At 39.5% G+C, this 16,963-nt stretch overlaps 1 protein-coding gene across 1 annotated transcript in view; it reads right to left on the minus strand.

The window, feature by feature from the left end:
* The window catches only part of LOC122766125 (phospholipid-transporting ATPase ABCA1-like), an 87,522-nt gene that overhangs the window by 33,769 nt on the left and 36,790 nt on the right, over positions 1-16,963 (minus strand). Inside the window, exons 16-25 of the mRNA XM_044020765.1 lie at positions 14,573-14,794; positions 11,504-11,708; positions 11,084-11,200; positions 10,290-10,461; positions 9,232-9,363; positions 8,497-8,636; positions 7,693-7,830; positions 3,743-3,957; positions 2,401-2,476; positions 212-414 (exon numbers count right to left, since the gene is read on the minus strand). Of these exons, the coding sequence (XP_043876700.1) occupies positions 212-414; positions 2,401-2,476; positions 3,743-3,957; positions 7,693-7,830; positions 8,497-8,636; positions 9,232-9,363; positions 10,290-10,461; positions 11,084-11,200; positions 11,504-11,708; positions 14,573-14,794 (1,620 nt within the window). The remainder of the gene's footprint in view (positions 1-211; positions 415-2,400; positions 2,477-3,742; positions 3,958-7,692; positions 7,831-8,496; positions 8,637-9,231; positions 9,364-10,289; positions 10,462-11,083; positions 11,201-11,503; positions 11,709-14,572; positions 14,795-16,963) is intronic.

Below are 16,963 nucleotides of genomic sequence, written 5' to 3' on the forward strand. Positions count from 1 at the left end.
AGAAGAAGTGCAAACTGCAATCTAATTGGGTTTATCTGTAGGACATCCAACAAAGACATCTTACCTTTTAAAAGAGGGATTAATTAGCAATGACTACTTTACACCATGATCAAAAAAAAGATGAAGAATAACTTTTGTAGGCCAACTCGCTTCCTTTCTCGTGTGTGTGCATTACTCTCTAGTAGGGCTGTCATTCCCACACTGAGTGTACCTCTTCCAGTGTGGTGTCAGAGATGCCGTAGCTGGTCAGTCCAAGGTCAGCCAAGGCCAGGTCGAGCTCTTGGAAGAGCCGAGCAAAGGTCCCATCTCTGGCTCCACTGTATGGCAGTATGTAGGTGATCTCTTGACCAATGCTCTCCAAGAAGACTGCCCCCGGGACATGACGCTGCACAAGCTCACCCACAGCTGTCAAGTCTGCCAGACGGATAAAAAGGACTCCCAATAAACAAAATATTGTACACACACAGCAGACTTTTATCGAAAATTCTCTCTGTTTATGTTGATTTCATCGAATTGTTGTTTTTTAGTGCGTATTTTAGGAACCATGCCCACTACTGCAAATAAATGTACAGTATGTACTGTAAATGACAGCAGCTTTCAAATATAACGGGAAAAACTTTACAACTTTCTTCATAACTACTGCTGGGATTGCAACATAATTCACCTGATGCTCTAACCTTTAAAACATAGCCAAACACATCAGTGGATATAATACTTGTGCTTCATCTATTCGGAAGCTGAGTCTTCGCAGGAATCAATCTGGACAGTGTTGCAGAATACAGCACATCCATTATTGATCCACAGCCTCTCATACATAATTACTGCAGCTAAACAACCAATGGCTCTGTGCTTTATGAACAAGTAAATGGATCTACTTCACACATCAGACTGAATTATTTGTGAAAATATTGGTGTGTGTGGGTGTGTGTGCGTGTGTGGCAATAAAGTGAAATGTGCTGTCACTGGTGGGAATTACTTTTCAAGATTATATGTAGACATTGTGTACAGCTTTTTTGAAAGAATGAGCATTGATTCCATGTACAATAACCTTGACTCCATCTGAATTTTCTTCTCATGTCTTTCAACACATTTGTTTATATGATCAAGGTCAAGAATGATAAAGATAAAGAGTAACTAGAATCATGAACAACGTGACTATGATTATTTGTAAATGTGATGTTTATATAATACATAAGCATCTTTGGCTCCTTGATTGATTGGCATACAATAAAGTAAGCGATTAGGAGTGAGGCGATGTGCATTATCCTCAGCTTAAAGGGATAAAAAGAGAAAAAAGGACAAATGAGATGCAGCTGATAAATATGCATTTTTCATTTTAAAAATATTTAATAAATAATGCAGAGTTCTGTGTGGTAGGACTCAGTTTATTCAGCAATAAACACTGATTATCATTAATAATGGGAGTTTTTTTTCTTCATGATTCAAATCATCATCACCCAAGTTGTGGAAATCTATATATACGCTCCACTAAAAACTGGGATATTGTTTTGGAAAATGAAAGAGACAGAGGCTACACATGGAAGAATTCACTTAGAAAAACAAAAATTAAGAGTTGGAGACAGAAGAGGCTCAACTGTAAACGTAAAGACTATTGTTTGTGGTTATTTGTTCATGAAAAAAGACACACACAAAAATAAGGTGATCTCATCACAATGACTTTTTGCTACAGTAGTGGGTGATGCTTCTTAGTGGCAGAATCTCTGCAGCGATTTGTTGTGGAAGAGAATGCTTTGGCTGAAACTTCCTTGTGACAAACACCAAACTCTGGAAGAGTCGACAAACATTTACTTGAGAGTACATTTCAAGTGGATGTCCCATCAAACAGCAGAGCTGTGGCCCAAGCTTAACTATCAAGATGACATGATGCGTTCACTGCCTCTCCAAAAACACACTGCTATAGAACAGCTAGTGATCAAAATCTTTCCTTGGGATTTATTGATTTCCCATTATCTGAAATATAATGCCCAAATGCCCATTACTACACCTTTCCGTCTCCTGTTTTTTCTGCACTAACACTCCAATGCTCTCCATCAGAAAAACGCTGACGCTCTCTCTCTTGTTTCAGGCATTTTACTTTAAAGTGCACTCTGCTAATAGTTCTCAAGGCAGCGGTTACTTTGGTGCCCGTAGCGCTCATATTGAAAAAGTGGAACTAAAAGAATCTAGCTCATGAGTCTTCAGCACACTAGAACTATTTTAAGACTGTTAATGGTGACCTTTTCTGAACATTTTCATACATTCTTGTAATGTTTTAAAGAAGGCTGAGTTGTCTACATTGCTGCATAACTTTATTTTACTTAGTATCACCCATTTCCTCAAATCTTTTAGTGTAGCATACATATGTAGAGTGTAAATCTGAAAATTAAAGAGAGTCTCTACCTGTGGGATCTGAGCTGTCCCAGCTTTGGCTGCCAATGCCTTGATCTGGGCTGCTCCTCCAATGACAGTCTTTCTCCTGTTAATCAGAAAGGGATTAGAAGGACTTTATCAGTACCTGCATAACAGTAATCCAAAAATGACTGTTTCCATTAGTTGCTGTAAATAATGTTAAGTGTACAAATATTAACATGGTGAGAGTGTGTTCAACCTGTAGAGGAACTTATCCTACGCAATACACAAGAATGAGAGGAACCTTTGACTGATTTCAACAAAGGGTGAATAAACTTGGCTTTTTTTGGCTTTTTTTGTACCCTATACAACACGACAATCAAACTTTGTCCAGCCCATTTCTTTGTTTTGACTGCAACATTTGCCACTGAGTTACACAGTTGTCATCCTGGAAAGGATACACTATTCTTCCTCACCCACAAAGGTGTTGGCGTGTTTATTTATTTCGAAGAAATGACTTTGCTCACCTCAATGAGCCTGCAGACTAATGGTAATTGCTCTAGTCCTGCTGGCATCAGTGCATCTTGTTCATTTGCTCCTATTGATTAAAACTAAGTGTGCGAGGAACCACTGGCGAGCAAAAGTGAGAATCACCCCTCTCCCCGGTGACAATTAGTATCATCCAGCACGTAGGCGTTTGCCAATTCTCATGCTGGGAGAAGACTAAACACAGATCATTACAGGGGGAGGGTGGTAAGAGAGAAGGAGAACACTCAGGAAAGCAAGAGGGAGCCATGTTCAATAATAGACTAAAAAGAGGTTACTGTTGTGTCAAAGGAGCTTGCAGCTGAAGTTCTTTTGTTGATGCATGGAGTCAAAAAGACTGATCCCCTACCAATTACAGCAAAATTATGATAAGATATTTTAATAAAAAGCGAGAAGTCACTGTGTGGTCAGGCAGGGGTTCTAATCACCAAAGTCTGAGGATAATTAGTGCACACAGCCAGTGCTGTCTGTCAACCATATACACTGTTGGAATATCCTTGAGGATAAAACATTACAACAGTGACTTTTGATAACTTTATCTGCGGAATATTAATATATGCTAATATTAAAAACCCTTTGACTCATCCAGCCACACAATTTAATTCTAGTGTTGTAGTGAATAGTGCAGCTCATGAATCCCAGCATGTGCTTTTTGTTTTTTGTTATCTCCCTTGTTCTATTTTGCTTTGTTTTGATTTTTGTCAGTACTAAAACCCACAAGTGGAAAAAAAACAAAGATGATATAAGACGCATGAACTGATTAAGAAGACAGCATATGACACAAGCATGATAATTATCAGATGAAATCTAATCAGTGCCCAGAGAGCACACACTAATATGTCCTTACCTCTGTGGCCTGACTGTGTATAATACCGTTACGCTGAGCTGTCATCTTTTCAGACCCATCTCGAACCAGAGTCAGGTAGTAGCCACTTCCAAAACATTTCTTTAGGAAGAGCGAGGAGCCACAGCAACGCATCTTGCCATGGGAGATGATGGCAATGCGATCGCCTAAAATGTCTGCCTCATCCATGTGGTGTGTAGACAAAATGATGGTGCGACCTGAAAGCGAGGCGGAGAGAACGAGAGACACACGATTTGAAATGTGAAAAGAGTAAAGGGGGGAAAACTGTAGTAATGAAAGTCACAGCACAGACGTGGAATCAAATTAAAAAAACACTGCAGCATCTCTCTCTTTTGTCCTTGTTTGACCTGACAACTGTCAAACTGACAAGAAGCCTGACATGAAAAAATGTCACACATTAAACAACTCTTGTAATCAAGTCGGTTTCACTCTCTAGTATCCGTCTCAGTACTCACTTTTCACTCTACTGTACTATCACATGGCAACAAAGCAAACTCCACAAGAAAGCGTGGGTGCGATTCTGAGACAAAATTAAAAATCATGACAAAGGCCACCCTAAACCTACGTGCCAGTATTTCTGTGTGATCACACATTATTTCTGTGCCCCATTTTTCCGTGCTGCGGTCCCTTAGATTTGAGATGCATCAATTGCAGTGACAACTTCAATATGCATTGCAAGGTTATTCACAGGTGTTCTAATACCTTTCTATCAAGCTGCATCAGATAACACATATTAATTATCACATAGCCCTGAAATCAAAATAGGACTAGATCTGTCGAGAAGACACAGCATGGTCACATCTCCGTAAAGCTGACTCGAAAGCAGTATCACTTTAGAGTACTTCTGATCCAATAATGTTTTGGTTTTCTTGTGCGACTACTACATTTCTTGTTCATCGACAAAGAAATCTCTTTAGATGTTAGTAACTTTGAAAATTACTTTAAGTTTTATCATTTCTTTTAGAATAAATTTAGAATTGTAGCCATGCCAGAGGCTCTGCTAGAAGCTCCACAGATGGGTGCTCTGCTCCGATAGTGCACCACTTTGCACTCTTTTATCATCCGTTTAATGGCTTGCTATGAAGTTTACCACAACTAATGACATTCATGATTCCCCCAGGACCAACTCTGTTGACAGTTGAAAATTTTCTTTTAGTAACACCACCAGGAAATAATTACCCTTTTTTGTAAGTCTATACTTGTGAGTAATTCAGCAGCACGCTGTACACTCAGCGTTTTCACAGTGAGTACCAGATCAAAGCATCTCCCAACAGAGATGACAGGTTGGCTATATCATGCATATTAATCTGAAAACATGATAAGTAGATATATTCTCAGTAATAAAGTGAAAGGGAGGAGTCTTCAGTCTTTCTTCCTTGGATTAGCGAGGGTTTATTGCAGAACTCCTGTGCTGAGCATGGCAGCTTTTTTTTAAAAATGCACTGAGCTAGATAAATTTGTATCTTCGTAGGTCGTATTATCCAGGGGACAAGGACATGCTCAGAGGTCATTAACTGCAGCCATTTTGCTTGGCCAACTATTTCAGCTCTCTCCCACACTCCTCTTACCCTCCCATCCCTGTCCCTTGTTTTGCTCTGCCACCAGCTGAGCTGCTAAATCCGTCTCTTCTCTGTTAAGTATTGCTGCCTTGTGCTATGCCAAACAAGTCTGGATCTACATATATTCAAACTCAACAAAATGCCCAAGTTGAATGAATAACAGAGCCCAGTCAATTTAGCATATGGAGGAAAAGGCTATGCTTATGCATGGGGGTGGGTAGAGGAGATTGCTCGAGATTTAGTTTGACTGAGGCAGCTCATTTTGTATGAGTTTCTCAACCTCACAGATGATTTTTCTTGGGTTTTTTTTTGGTTGTGGCTTACAAGGAAAATGGGAATATATATATAAAAAAAACACTGCATTATCTGTGAGCTGGGAGCAAAATTAATGTGTTTGGACTACAGATGGTCCACAAAGGTATTCTGATTTATAGCGTGTTGTGGTGCATTACAGCACAAAGTGATATATCAAAAGCAGTTGTGCGTGTTCAGGTAAATTGGTAGCACTCGCAAAACGTAAAGAAAAGCGAGAGTGGAAATATGGTGTCTGTTATTTTGCCTCTTCCCCTCCATATCAAAGTGATAGAAATTGATTTCACAGTAGTTAAATAACTCCTCACAGATATTATGTGCATGCATTGGGGGTAAGACAAATCACAGATCAAATCTTTAACAAGTGATGACTATGGCAACCAACTAAGAACAATACATTTTAAAATTAACTGAAGTAACTTATCGACCAGGTTAAAACTGTTTTGATAAAAAGGATGTTCAATACAAAGTTGTGTTCACTGTAAGGCCCCCTTTAATGATTGTATATGTCAAATGTAACGTAATTCATTTAACTCAGTAACAGAATTCTCAGAAAAGTCTCAGACCACTAAAAGTGACAAACTTTATCGTAGCCTTAATGCAGCACTCGTTATGTCAGTTTCCATGGCGGGGGATCAAAATTCTCAATGCTATAGTAGACGGCTATAATGCATTTTATGGCATGTTTAGAGGAGAGACTTTATGTAATTTAACTGCATAACAACTGATTAAATCCTTATAAGCAACTTGAGAGATGTTAATGTTTTCACTCTCAGTGATTACATGGCTGCTGATACAAGCTGTTCAAATGAGAAAGTTGGTGAGTCGGTGGGAGAAATCCCTTGAAATAACAACTTTCATTAGCTGTGCAATCTGAAACACATTGGAGTGTGTGTGTGTGTGTGTGTGTGTGTGTGTGTGTGTGTGTGTGAACAATATTGTCCCATCCACAAAAAAACACTGGCCTGTGGAAGGATGAGGCTGAGTGTATACTATGCATGAAGCTCTGACACAATAGAAGAGCCACTACAGTATTACAATAATCAGCATTCAATCATATGAATAATCATTAAAACATTACTAAATTAAATCTTTACACGACACAGTGATATCATTATGATGGACACCTACTTACAGTAAATCAAGCATATTAATCTTGAACAAACACTGAAATTCCCTTATTCCTTTTTTTAAGATGCCGTTTCAACCATCATTAACCATATAATCTGCAACCAAAATTAAAAATAAATACAATAACAATCTGGTCAGTTTGTTCCTGTAAAAAACGTGTACCACTAATTATCTATGAAGAACTACAACATTAAGTCCACAAGCCTTAAGCTTTTTCCATACAAATGCACTGTCTGTGGCCTTTTATGCTAAATGAAAAAGCTTCATAACACTGTGGTGCAAAATAGGACTGGGGAGGCAAAAACATGACTCATTGAACCAGCCAGAATGTGGATGTTCTCATTATAACAGAGTTATCTCCGGCTCTGCACTGGAGTGAAAGGACCTGATTAGAGAGAGAGAAGCTAATGACACGTTGAGAGTGGAATGTCACTCAATGCACATTAAACATTTAGACATCTGCTAAGAGAATGTGCTACTATAATGTTCATGTCCTGCTTTCAGCCAACAGCAACCACAAAGTATATAAGGCCAGGGGAGCGACATGCTGACTGATATGGCAGACAATTAGGGACTGTGTTAAATAGGGATGTCAATTAAAGCTTCTTGGATTCACTTGTCTTCACTCGCATTTCAATCTGTTCCAGTACAAATTACAATTTCTCCACTCCCACAATTGAGTGTCACAGAGTAGAAAGGCAAAACGAAAATAAGTTCAGCGGGCTCCTCTAAATGGTTCATTAACTTAACAGCTCTTACATACTCGATACTTTTTAAGTTTTATTAGTTCAAAGTTAACCTCCAGCTCGGTTTTGAAAACTTTCTAGGTTTGACACAAATCAAACATGCACTCCGTGCATTCCACTGGATCCTTCACATGAGACTTCAAAGCCTTGAGTGGAGCCTTGGTTCTTCCCACTGAGCTCATACCTTGTTTGTACTTTAACAACAGTTCCCAGATCCCCCTGCGGGCATAGGGGTCGACTCCTGCTGTGGGTTCATCTAGGATGACAATTTTTGAGCCTCCAACAAATGCTATAGCCACAGACAGCTTCCTCTGCATGCCACCTAGAAGACAAAACAAGACGTTATATTATGATCTGAATATCTTTTTTTAATGACAAATAACTGCAGCTGTTACAAAATTGACAATCATAGATGCTTATAATCAGTGAATAGTAATAAATAAAGTCAATATTGAGACAATAGTGGGGACAGGTTATGGAGTAAGCATGTTGAGATGTACGTATCCATGTTTTTGAAGGCTGGGAAGAAGATACACCTCACTAAGGTTATTACGGTCACCACTCAGAGAGCTGTTCAAATGCATCCAATGTAGTGTTAATGTAGTGGAAATGTCAACATGCATCAACCTTGAAAGTCATATTTTGCTCACAAGCAATCCATGACTGGGGACAATTTATCAAACAGGACTCGCTCCTGCCCCCAGACAATGAATTATAACCTGTGACATGCAGGTACTGTGTATGTGTGTGTGTGTGTGTGTGTATGTTGAGCTTGTTGCTTGTTCATGTGCTAGCAGAGGAATGGCATAACTAAACAGCTTTATCCTGAGCAGAAAGGATAATTTCCAGATGATATATCTTCCCAGAAATAAATGCACCATATACACAAGCCGATGCACACAAGAAAAATGTATCATTTACATCTCTGCATAATTTCATTCACACCGTCAAGGAAACACAGATGCTAAAGACGTCAACAGACACGCACCTGACAGGTTCTTAGCAAGATCCTTCCGTTTGTGTGGTAAACCAACATCCTTAATCATCTGGTCCATCTCATTTTTCACCTCATCACGGCTGCGTCCCTTCAGTCGAGCATAGAAGTAGATGTGTTCTTCCACTGTCAGCCTGGGGACGTGAAAATAATTTAAAAACACGTGCTTGACAGACACATGGGACACAAACAAACCACCAAAGAGGGCATCCTGTGCCAAAACGTCACATTAAAGCATTTTGGAAGATGATCCACTACTCTGAAGTGAACTAAACTAATATGATGTAATTTCCAGCTCAATGTTTGCATGAATATTTTAACTCCATTTAACAAAGATGCTTTGACTGCCTTGTATTAATATTAATGAAAGTAATTTGTAGGTGCTAAGCTATAATTATGATGTAGGACTCAGGTCGACTTGCAGTAGTCACTTTATAGAGGGGACTCTTAAGGTGAAAAAAAAAATACTGCATAATGGCAGAGAATGATGATATGAGGAGAAGTTCGGCGGCTGGATTGAAGTACATTTCATTTTTTAGCATAAAAGAAATAATGATGTGTTGATGTGAAAAATAAGCTGAGACTGAGCCCTCATTAGGCACACGATTAAATTGCTCTGTGATGATTTCTTCCCCTTCTTCTTTTTTAATACTGCAGAGGCAAAACATAATTATACTAATGACCAGTTGAGAACATGGATTGATGGCTATCTGCTGTACGTTCACTCACTCATTGAATAAGACATTGTGCTGTGGGCACATTCCCAAATATTTCCGGATTCTGTCCATGTTAGAGAGGATGTCGTATCCATTGATGAGGGCTGTGCCGGATGTAGGCGGGAATAGTCCTGTCAGAATCGACCTAGAAAAGAGAACGTACAGTACATACCGAAGCTTAGAGGTTAGTTTTAACTTTTTTTTTAGTGACAATCATAAAGAGGAGGAAAGTTTTTATAACTTCAAAGCAGTTGGCGTCAAACAAGGCCCAGTTATATTTATTTAAAGCTCTATTTAAATATACCAGGCAATTGACGTCTTGTCTCTTCTGACCAACACACTGCATTCTAATTAAATTTTCATAAAGTAGGGGAAATGATTTTTCTGTCACAAGGACTGAAAAATGGAACCACCAACATAGCTCTGACTGTCTATATCGTCCCCATTAACTTCTATTCAGTCTCAGGTCATTAATGTTTTAATTACAAGTACACAAAAAACAACAGTGCGATAAACAAACACACAAGATTACACACATATTTGCACCACCATAAAGCAGCACAAATTCAGTAGTATCACTGAACCTCACAGATGGATAGAAATCTGCCATCTTGCAGGGAATGCAATGAAACAGAGCTTCAGTGTGCCACAGTCCTTCCTCTGTCCTTTGAGTTATTGTGCACTGTTATGTTTCGTTACAGTGGCTAAGAGCGGATTTCTTTCCTCAGCCTTTAGTCTTGCATCACTTGCTCTCTCTCCCTCTCTTTCTCTCACTCATTCTTTCTGGGCCACTGGGTTTCATTTATTTGCTGTCATCCTAAACCCCTTCCAACCTTTCCACAATTTTTTTAAATAGCAATTAGATAACTCCCTCTATCAACACAACAGCTGACTCTGTGTGATAAATGCCCTCTGAGAAGATGTCACTGCTTGAAAGCACTGACCACTGAATTATTGTAGCTACAGTGTGCTCGGCATTGTGAACAAGTTAGATTAGTTGCACCCAGTGAAATTTCACAAACACTGAACCCAGTGTGGCAGAGCATGGGCGAAATAGATAAAACAGCTCACATTGTGGTTGTTTTTCCAGCTCCATTGTGGCCAAGAAAAGATGTGATCTGATTCTCATAGAAGTCCACAGTTAGTCCATCAACAGCAAGCTTCTTCCCAGTCTTGTAGATCTTGACAAGATTGCGGATGGAAACCCCTGCCTTCATATTGGGTGGTGGTTTCTCCAGATATTCTTTGGAAACACATTCATACAAACAAAGAAACCAGCATTAAAAAAGGGTGTATTATATCTATGCAAGTTTTCAATATCCATCCATCCATTGTCTACCGCTATATTCTCAACATGAGGGTCGCGGGGCTGCTGGTGCCAATCCCAGCTGACATAGGATGCAAGGTGGGGACAACCATTTACTGTCACACTCACATTTAGGCAATTTAGAGTGTCCAATTAACCTCTGCATGTTTTTTTTGACTGAGTACCCGGAGAAAACCCATGCACATACAGGGAAAACATGCAAACTCCATGCAGAAAGACCCTTGATCCGACAAGGTCGTAAACCCGGATCTTTTTGCTGCAAGGCAACAGCTCGTATCACTACACCGCTGTGTGACCTAGATATCTTACAAAGATAAGATGAAAGGGTGGCAGCTCTCTCAGAAACAAGGACAAATGAAAAATAAGATCATACTTTTTTTTTTTTGTTGCTGCAAACCATTTACCTACTATTTATATCTGTTTTTTTATCATTGTGCGACAAATACACACTCAACTGTGAGAATGTGGCAAGTCCATCATGACTGAGTGGGTTGCACTATGACAATAGGTGAGAAACAAAAATGTTATGACCATTTACCGTTTTGTTCAGTGAAGTCCTTTGGAAAACAGGGGTCAACACTGGTTGTTGAGGCTTTGCCACACCAATAAGATGCAGTGAAGGGGAAATACCACGGCTTAGGGATTCCATATTGTCCTGGAATTGAGTGTGGAGAATATTATTAACATTTGAATAATGGCTTGGCTTGAGGGAATGTGGTATTTCACTGTGTAGGATTCCCCTCGACAGCCTGACAAAATTCATGCTTTCTTTTAATTAGAGTCAGTGAGAAATGCACAAGGGCTTGTTAGGACAGCAGAAGCAGTTGAATACTGATTTCAGCGAGACCACAAAAGGGAAAAAAAAATATATAGTCAAATAGGGCACTTACTGTTAGCATGTTTGTATTCTCAAATATATCCTCTTTTCAGATCATTAATTGGTAAACATAATGATTACCTGGAAAGACATTCTCAATGTACCAGGTGAGTGTCCAGTACAAGGCAGCATCAAAAAGCATCATGATGTTGGACAGCAAGAAGGTGTAGCGCTCCCCATCTTCTGGACTCTGGTTAATGTTGTACCACTGAATGCCGATGCCCTGCTCCTCATACTTGGAAAAGTTCTCACAGCCGTAGCCAAAGGCCACGCATGACAATAAACTCTGAAGAAGACAAATGTGACAAAAGGAAAGAAATGAATAGGTAAAGGACTGAGTAGTTTAGTGCTGAACATTAAATGGGACTTTTTATACCTTTTATATTTTTAATAATATTAATAAATATTAATGGAGTGAGGAGTAAATAAACAGTATCGAAGTGAGGCCTAAATAAATTATGTACATCCGGTAGCTTATTTGGGCTGTATTAAGTGCACTTTTACACACAGTATATGATCTGTCCATAGAAACATGTGCGGTCACAAACATTATTGAAATCAATTGCAGGGGCAGAACCAGTTAGATTTTGATGTGGATCACATCGCAGAGGGAAATGAAAACACTTCCATCCATTTCTTATAACTTATAATAAATAACAAACGGTTCCTAATGTAAACAAGACAAAAACACAGTTAAACGCAGTATCTGGTAGGATGTCAGCTGTTTTTCTTTTCTGGCTGCGTTGCCTCTTAACATCTCGGAGGACTTTGCAACCAAACAAAAACAAGACAGAAACTAAAACGTACATGCTGCAAACTGAGATTGGTTGGCTCTTTTATACAGAAGGAAATTGCAAATGATGTGTTGCCTACGAGACATCATCTGCCATGGCCTATCACTCTGCGTTGCCATGTTGCGTGCCAGCTGTTTTATCATGCCTCATTTGCTCGCAGCATTTTCACTGCGACAGAAGCCGTTGCTGAAGTTTCAGAGACGAATGATCATGGATATCGTCAACACACTGCTGCATTACCAGGGGCGGAATCAGAAAAGCTCTGCGGTGACACCAAACCTCGAGCCTTGCTACCAACACTGCTGGCATCGTCCTGGCTTGTCTTCCACTGCCCATCCACTGCCAAGCAAGTCAGTCAGCAGATGAGAGGTGACAGGACAGCGCTCGTGGACACACATCCTTGACCTCTTCATGGAATGGCTGACAAGAACGGGAGCCACACGTCTTTGGCTTTAGAGAAAAGGGCACGAGTTGGAAAGAAGACAAGCCCCCTCCTTTGAACACATGTCAACACTGCAGACATAACAACCATTCGGTTGACTGTAGACAAGACGGAGTAATCAGGGTTCCCGCTCTTTCCCTGGACGTTTTTGACAAGTAGAGTTGAACTGACGGAGAATGAATGTCTGTCCGTAGAAGTTTGCTCAAATAAACTGTTGTTGTCATTTTGAGGAATAAATTACAAACGTGAAAAAGAGGCTGAAGCTGTAATAATCAGTCTATTAATAAATTACTCCACTGTATAAAGATAATAATCGTCGAGGGAACTGACACCTGGGTGGTTAAATATTACGTGTCATTTTTCCTCGTTTACTTTTATACTTTAACTAATGAATACAAAAGTTGCAGTCTACATTTAAATCACAGTGAAAGCCACAGCACCACAAATGAAGTCCAAACAAAATTCATGTGTTAATTAGATGCCAGATGTCGCAAAGGCTTTAATTAACAATTTTCAGAAGTAAAACTAGCAAAGTTTTAAATTGCTTTGAAGACCTCACTATGTTTGACTTTTCCTGGATATAAAAGAACCCTTGATTCTCTCTGGTTTCAATCCTTATTAAAAATTGAAACTGACAGAGAAAGAAAACCGTCAAAGAAGCAGTACGTAGGACGTTGGATTGTGACTGTGACTGATACACTGCCTGGAGTTCTTCTTTGGCACCGAGCTGCAGTCAAAACATATTCATATAAATGTAGGTGATCTTTTAAAATTCTGAATAAATGCTTCATTATTGAGGGAGACATGTGGAATAATTTGTATTCCACATCATGATGTGGCTCTTTCTAAGCTAGAGGAGACAGAGAGAGAGAGAGTGAGAGAGAGAGAGAAAGAGAGAGAGTGTGTGCCTCTGCACATACATACACTTCCCTGATAAAGTGTGGGGATGAACAGGATGGTGGTTTGGTCAGAGGAACATTGCTCATGCTAATTAGAGGGCTAGAGGGCTATCCATCTAGTTGGAGCAGGGGAGAAAAATGCCAGTGCAGAGGGACAACCTAGCAATGGCACTTTATGTAGAGATTAAATAAGGTTTACAAGACCTTATATGTAAAGCTCCAAACTAATCTGGAAGCTTTCTGTAAAATTAAATGGGCTTTACATTTTCCTAAAGAAAAAGACTGGCATAATTTCCAAGGACTAACTCAAAGAGAAGTGGTTTTACAAAAGATAACAAGAAGATTAAAGCGTGGGCCATGGAAGATATTATTGCTGACTGCAAATATATCAACATGATAATCAAGGGATTGTTTATTTACCAAAAGAGCAAACATGACCTGATCTAAATTCTAGGATGATGCACTTGCATGCACAACAATGAAGTTTTATATTTTGCGTCTTTGTCTGCAAAAAAGACAGCAAGTGGACAAATGATAGTGGCAAAAATCGTAAAGGTCACAGAGAAAGGCTACACTGAAATTTGAGCAATGGTGAACAATTTATCTTTATCCCTTTCGAGGATACAAGAAAGTCCCTTACTTCCATTGTGTCTCTGTCTAGTCTCATCTTTTATCTAAATGTTTGATATTTCTGTCATTTGTTTAACAAAAGTCTTCAGATTTGCAACAAGGTAACAGCATTAATATTTAAAATAAATCCTACATTTGTTTCTGTTCCAATGTGAATTTCACCCTCAGGTACAGACTTGTGCAGATGATAACAACATATCTATGACAGATATTAATGGCGCCAAGTGAATGTACTTCACTTGGAACAAGTGACTACGACTGCCTAACTGGGATAATAGTGACAACAAACCTAACCTGAGATTAAGGCTGAAAACTGAGCTAGGCCATATGTATGATAACAGCAGGAGAAGATATTAAAACATGTCAGCGCTAAAGACAGACTTACCACAGCAACCTTGGCCGGGAAACCCATGACGTCCCTCCAGGCATAGCAGAGGACGTGCGGCAGATAGAGGACAAAGTAGATGAGGCCGCCACACGCCGCTGCTAAGTTGGCCTTGGAGAAGAAGACGCTAATGAAGAAGCACTGAGTGATGGTGACCACACAGAACACCAGCAGGAAGACAAAGATTACTGAGGGGTCGCTGTACTGCAGCACTTTCCCGTACTGTGTCAAAAGATGGGGAAGAAAAACAAACATGTAAACATAATTCATATAAAACACACACCAACACGCAGAGAAATATTTTAGGTTGATTGAAAAGCCAAGCAAACGGAGAAACATTAAGACTTTTTGATTATTGATTTGTTGGAAGACAACACAGGCAGAGTAAAAGGTGTTAGAAACTGGTCAAAAAACATTTGATCATTTGCAAATTGAATTCTTTTTTTTAAATATATAATCTGAAGTCATTAAACACGTCACTCTTTTATTCTGCCTGCTTGAAAGAGAACCGTTCTCTAATTTTAGAGAGTTACTCCTGAATCCACCCATTCACCATGACACTGTCTTCACTCAGCTTAATTCACTGTAAGAAAATGATGCCAACAAAGTGGATGCTATTATGATCAAAGAACCATTACATGATACTGTAAGAATGTTTCTCATAGAAATTCTCCTAAATATACTCAGGATAAATGAACAACTACCATTATTTTGAACAGAAGTCCCTTTGGAAACTGCAGACACTTTGGTGGCCAGAACTCTCCAAAAGTAGTCGTAAAAAGGTTCTCCTTCAAAGACTGTTCAATCGTTCTAAAATCACCTTTAGTATGAGGGTAAGGAAGAGAGCACTTAAAGCAAGTGGAACCACACTGGACACTGCCCAGCTCAACCAATAGATGGCACTTTTCAGGCCCATGATCCTCACGGTCTCCTTCAGCCTAGCCTCTTTCTCTGCAACAATGCTCTTTACGATCATGGCCACTGAGTAGATCCAAGCTAACGTCATGTATAAGGGGAGGGAGCGTGCCAGAGACCGGAGGAACCTGAAGGATTGAGGAGCCAAACCAGTTAAAACAATCAAGCCACGCAGTATTAATCATGATGCCACATGTTATCAACTTAGGCTGAGGATTTTGTAATAGCATTTCTTTGGAGATGCATTTGATAAATACAGTACATGTCATATTCGCACCACCACTGCGCTGGGTTGGAGTGGGTCGGGCAAAAGACACCAAAGAAGGCACCATTATAAATCCCTCCATCTCTCTCTCACACACACACCTATACTTAATTTTTACCTTTTACCAGTTATCAACATTTTTTCTGCTCGCACAAAGAAATCAACACACACGCACGTATCATCTGACATCTTGTCAGACAGAGGTTCTTGAGGTTTAACACTTCACAATGCAACTTCAATGCACTTCCAGCGCACATGCACAGCCCATTCTTGGATCGGTGATGTGTCATTTTTATTATTTATTTTTATTCTTGCATGAATTTATGATTGATGAGGTGTCAATAGCTGTCTCCCACCTGCGGTCTCCGGCACTGTCACTTGAGTTCCTTTAACATTGCTGCTGCATGTGTTGCAAAACACAACACATTCATCAAATTTTAATGACCGACAGCTAGCACGGCAAGACATTTGGAAGGTGCTTTCATGCTGTCAAAACAAGGAGAGTCTGTTTGGATGAGGCACACGGTAGCAGTGATGGGTATTGATCACCACTGATCTGTGTTATTTACATGGAGTTCTTGTCACACACACCTGGATTGAGGAGGTTTCAGATGGGAGCCAAATATGGGAACAGTGTAAATACATTTGCCTGTTTGCACATAATGAATGCATTGCCTCCTTCATAATGAAAGAGGAAATATGTGTAAATTGGCTGAGGACTCAGGTGCAGGTGACAAACCTGGTTGTTGTCACACCTAATCCACATACAGCCTTATGATAATTACCATTTGATTTGCTATTATTATTAATGTGCCGAAAATGGCTGTGAAATTATCATTTAGAATGGGCCTGTGATTTGAATACTCATTGTACTTGCAGTGGCTCCTCCAAGGCACTCGACTAACTCAATTTATTGTTATTAATGTTTACAAATTGTCGATGGCTTGCAAACACATTAGTCGGAAGGGAAATTACATTTCATCCAGCTGTTCAAATATCAGTTGTTATTTACCAGCCACATTTTCAAATTAAACTGCAAAAATTGATTAGGCCGATCTAAATTAACCAATCCTGACGAAACTCTCTTTCTATATTATACAGTAAATCATGAGGGGTGCAGCTTTTTTGAAAATAGTGCACTTATATACTCATATTAGCTAAATAAGAAAAATCTTAAACATACTAATACACTTATTGAGCTCTAGCCTCTA

Source organism: Solea senegalensis, linkage group LG3, assembly GCF_019176455.1.
Source record: "Solea senegalensis isolate Sse05_10M linkage group LG3, IFAPA_SoseM_1, whole genome shotgun sequence".
Lineage (NCBI taxonomy): Eukaryota > Metazoa > Chordata > Actinopteri > Pleuronectiformes > Soleidae > Solea > Solea senegalensis.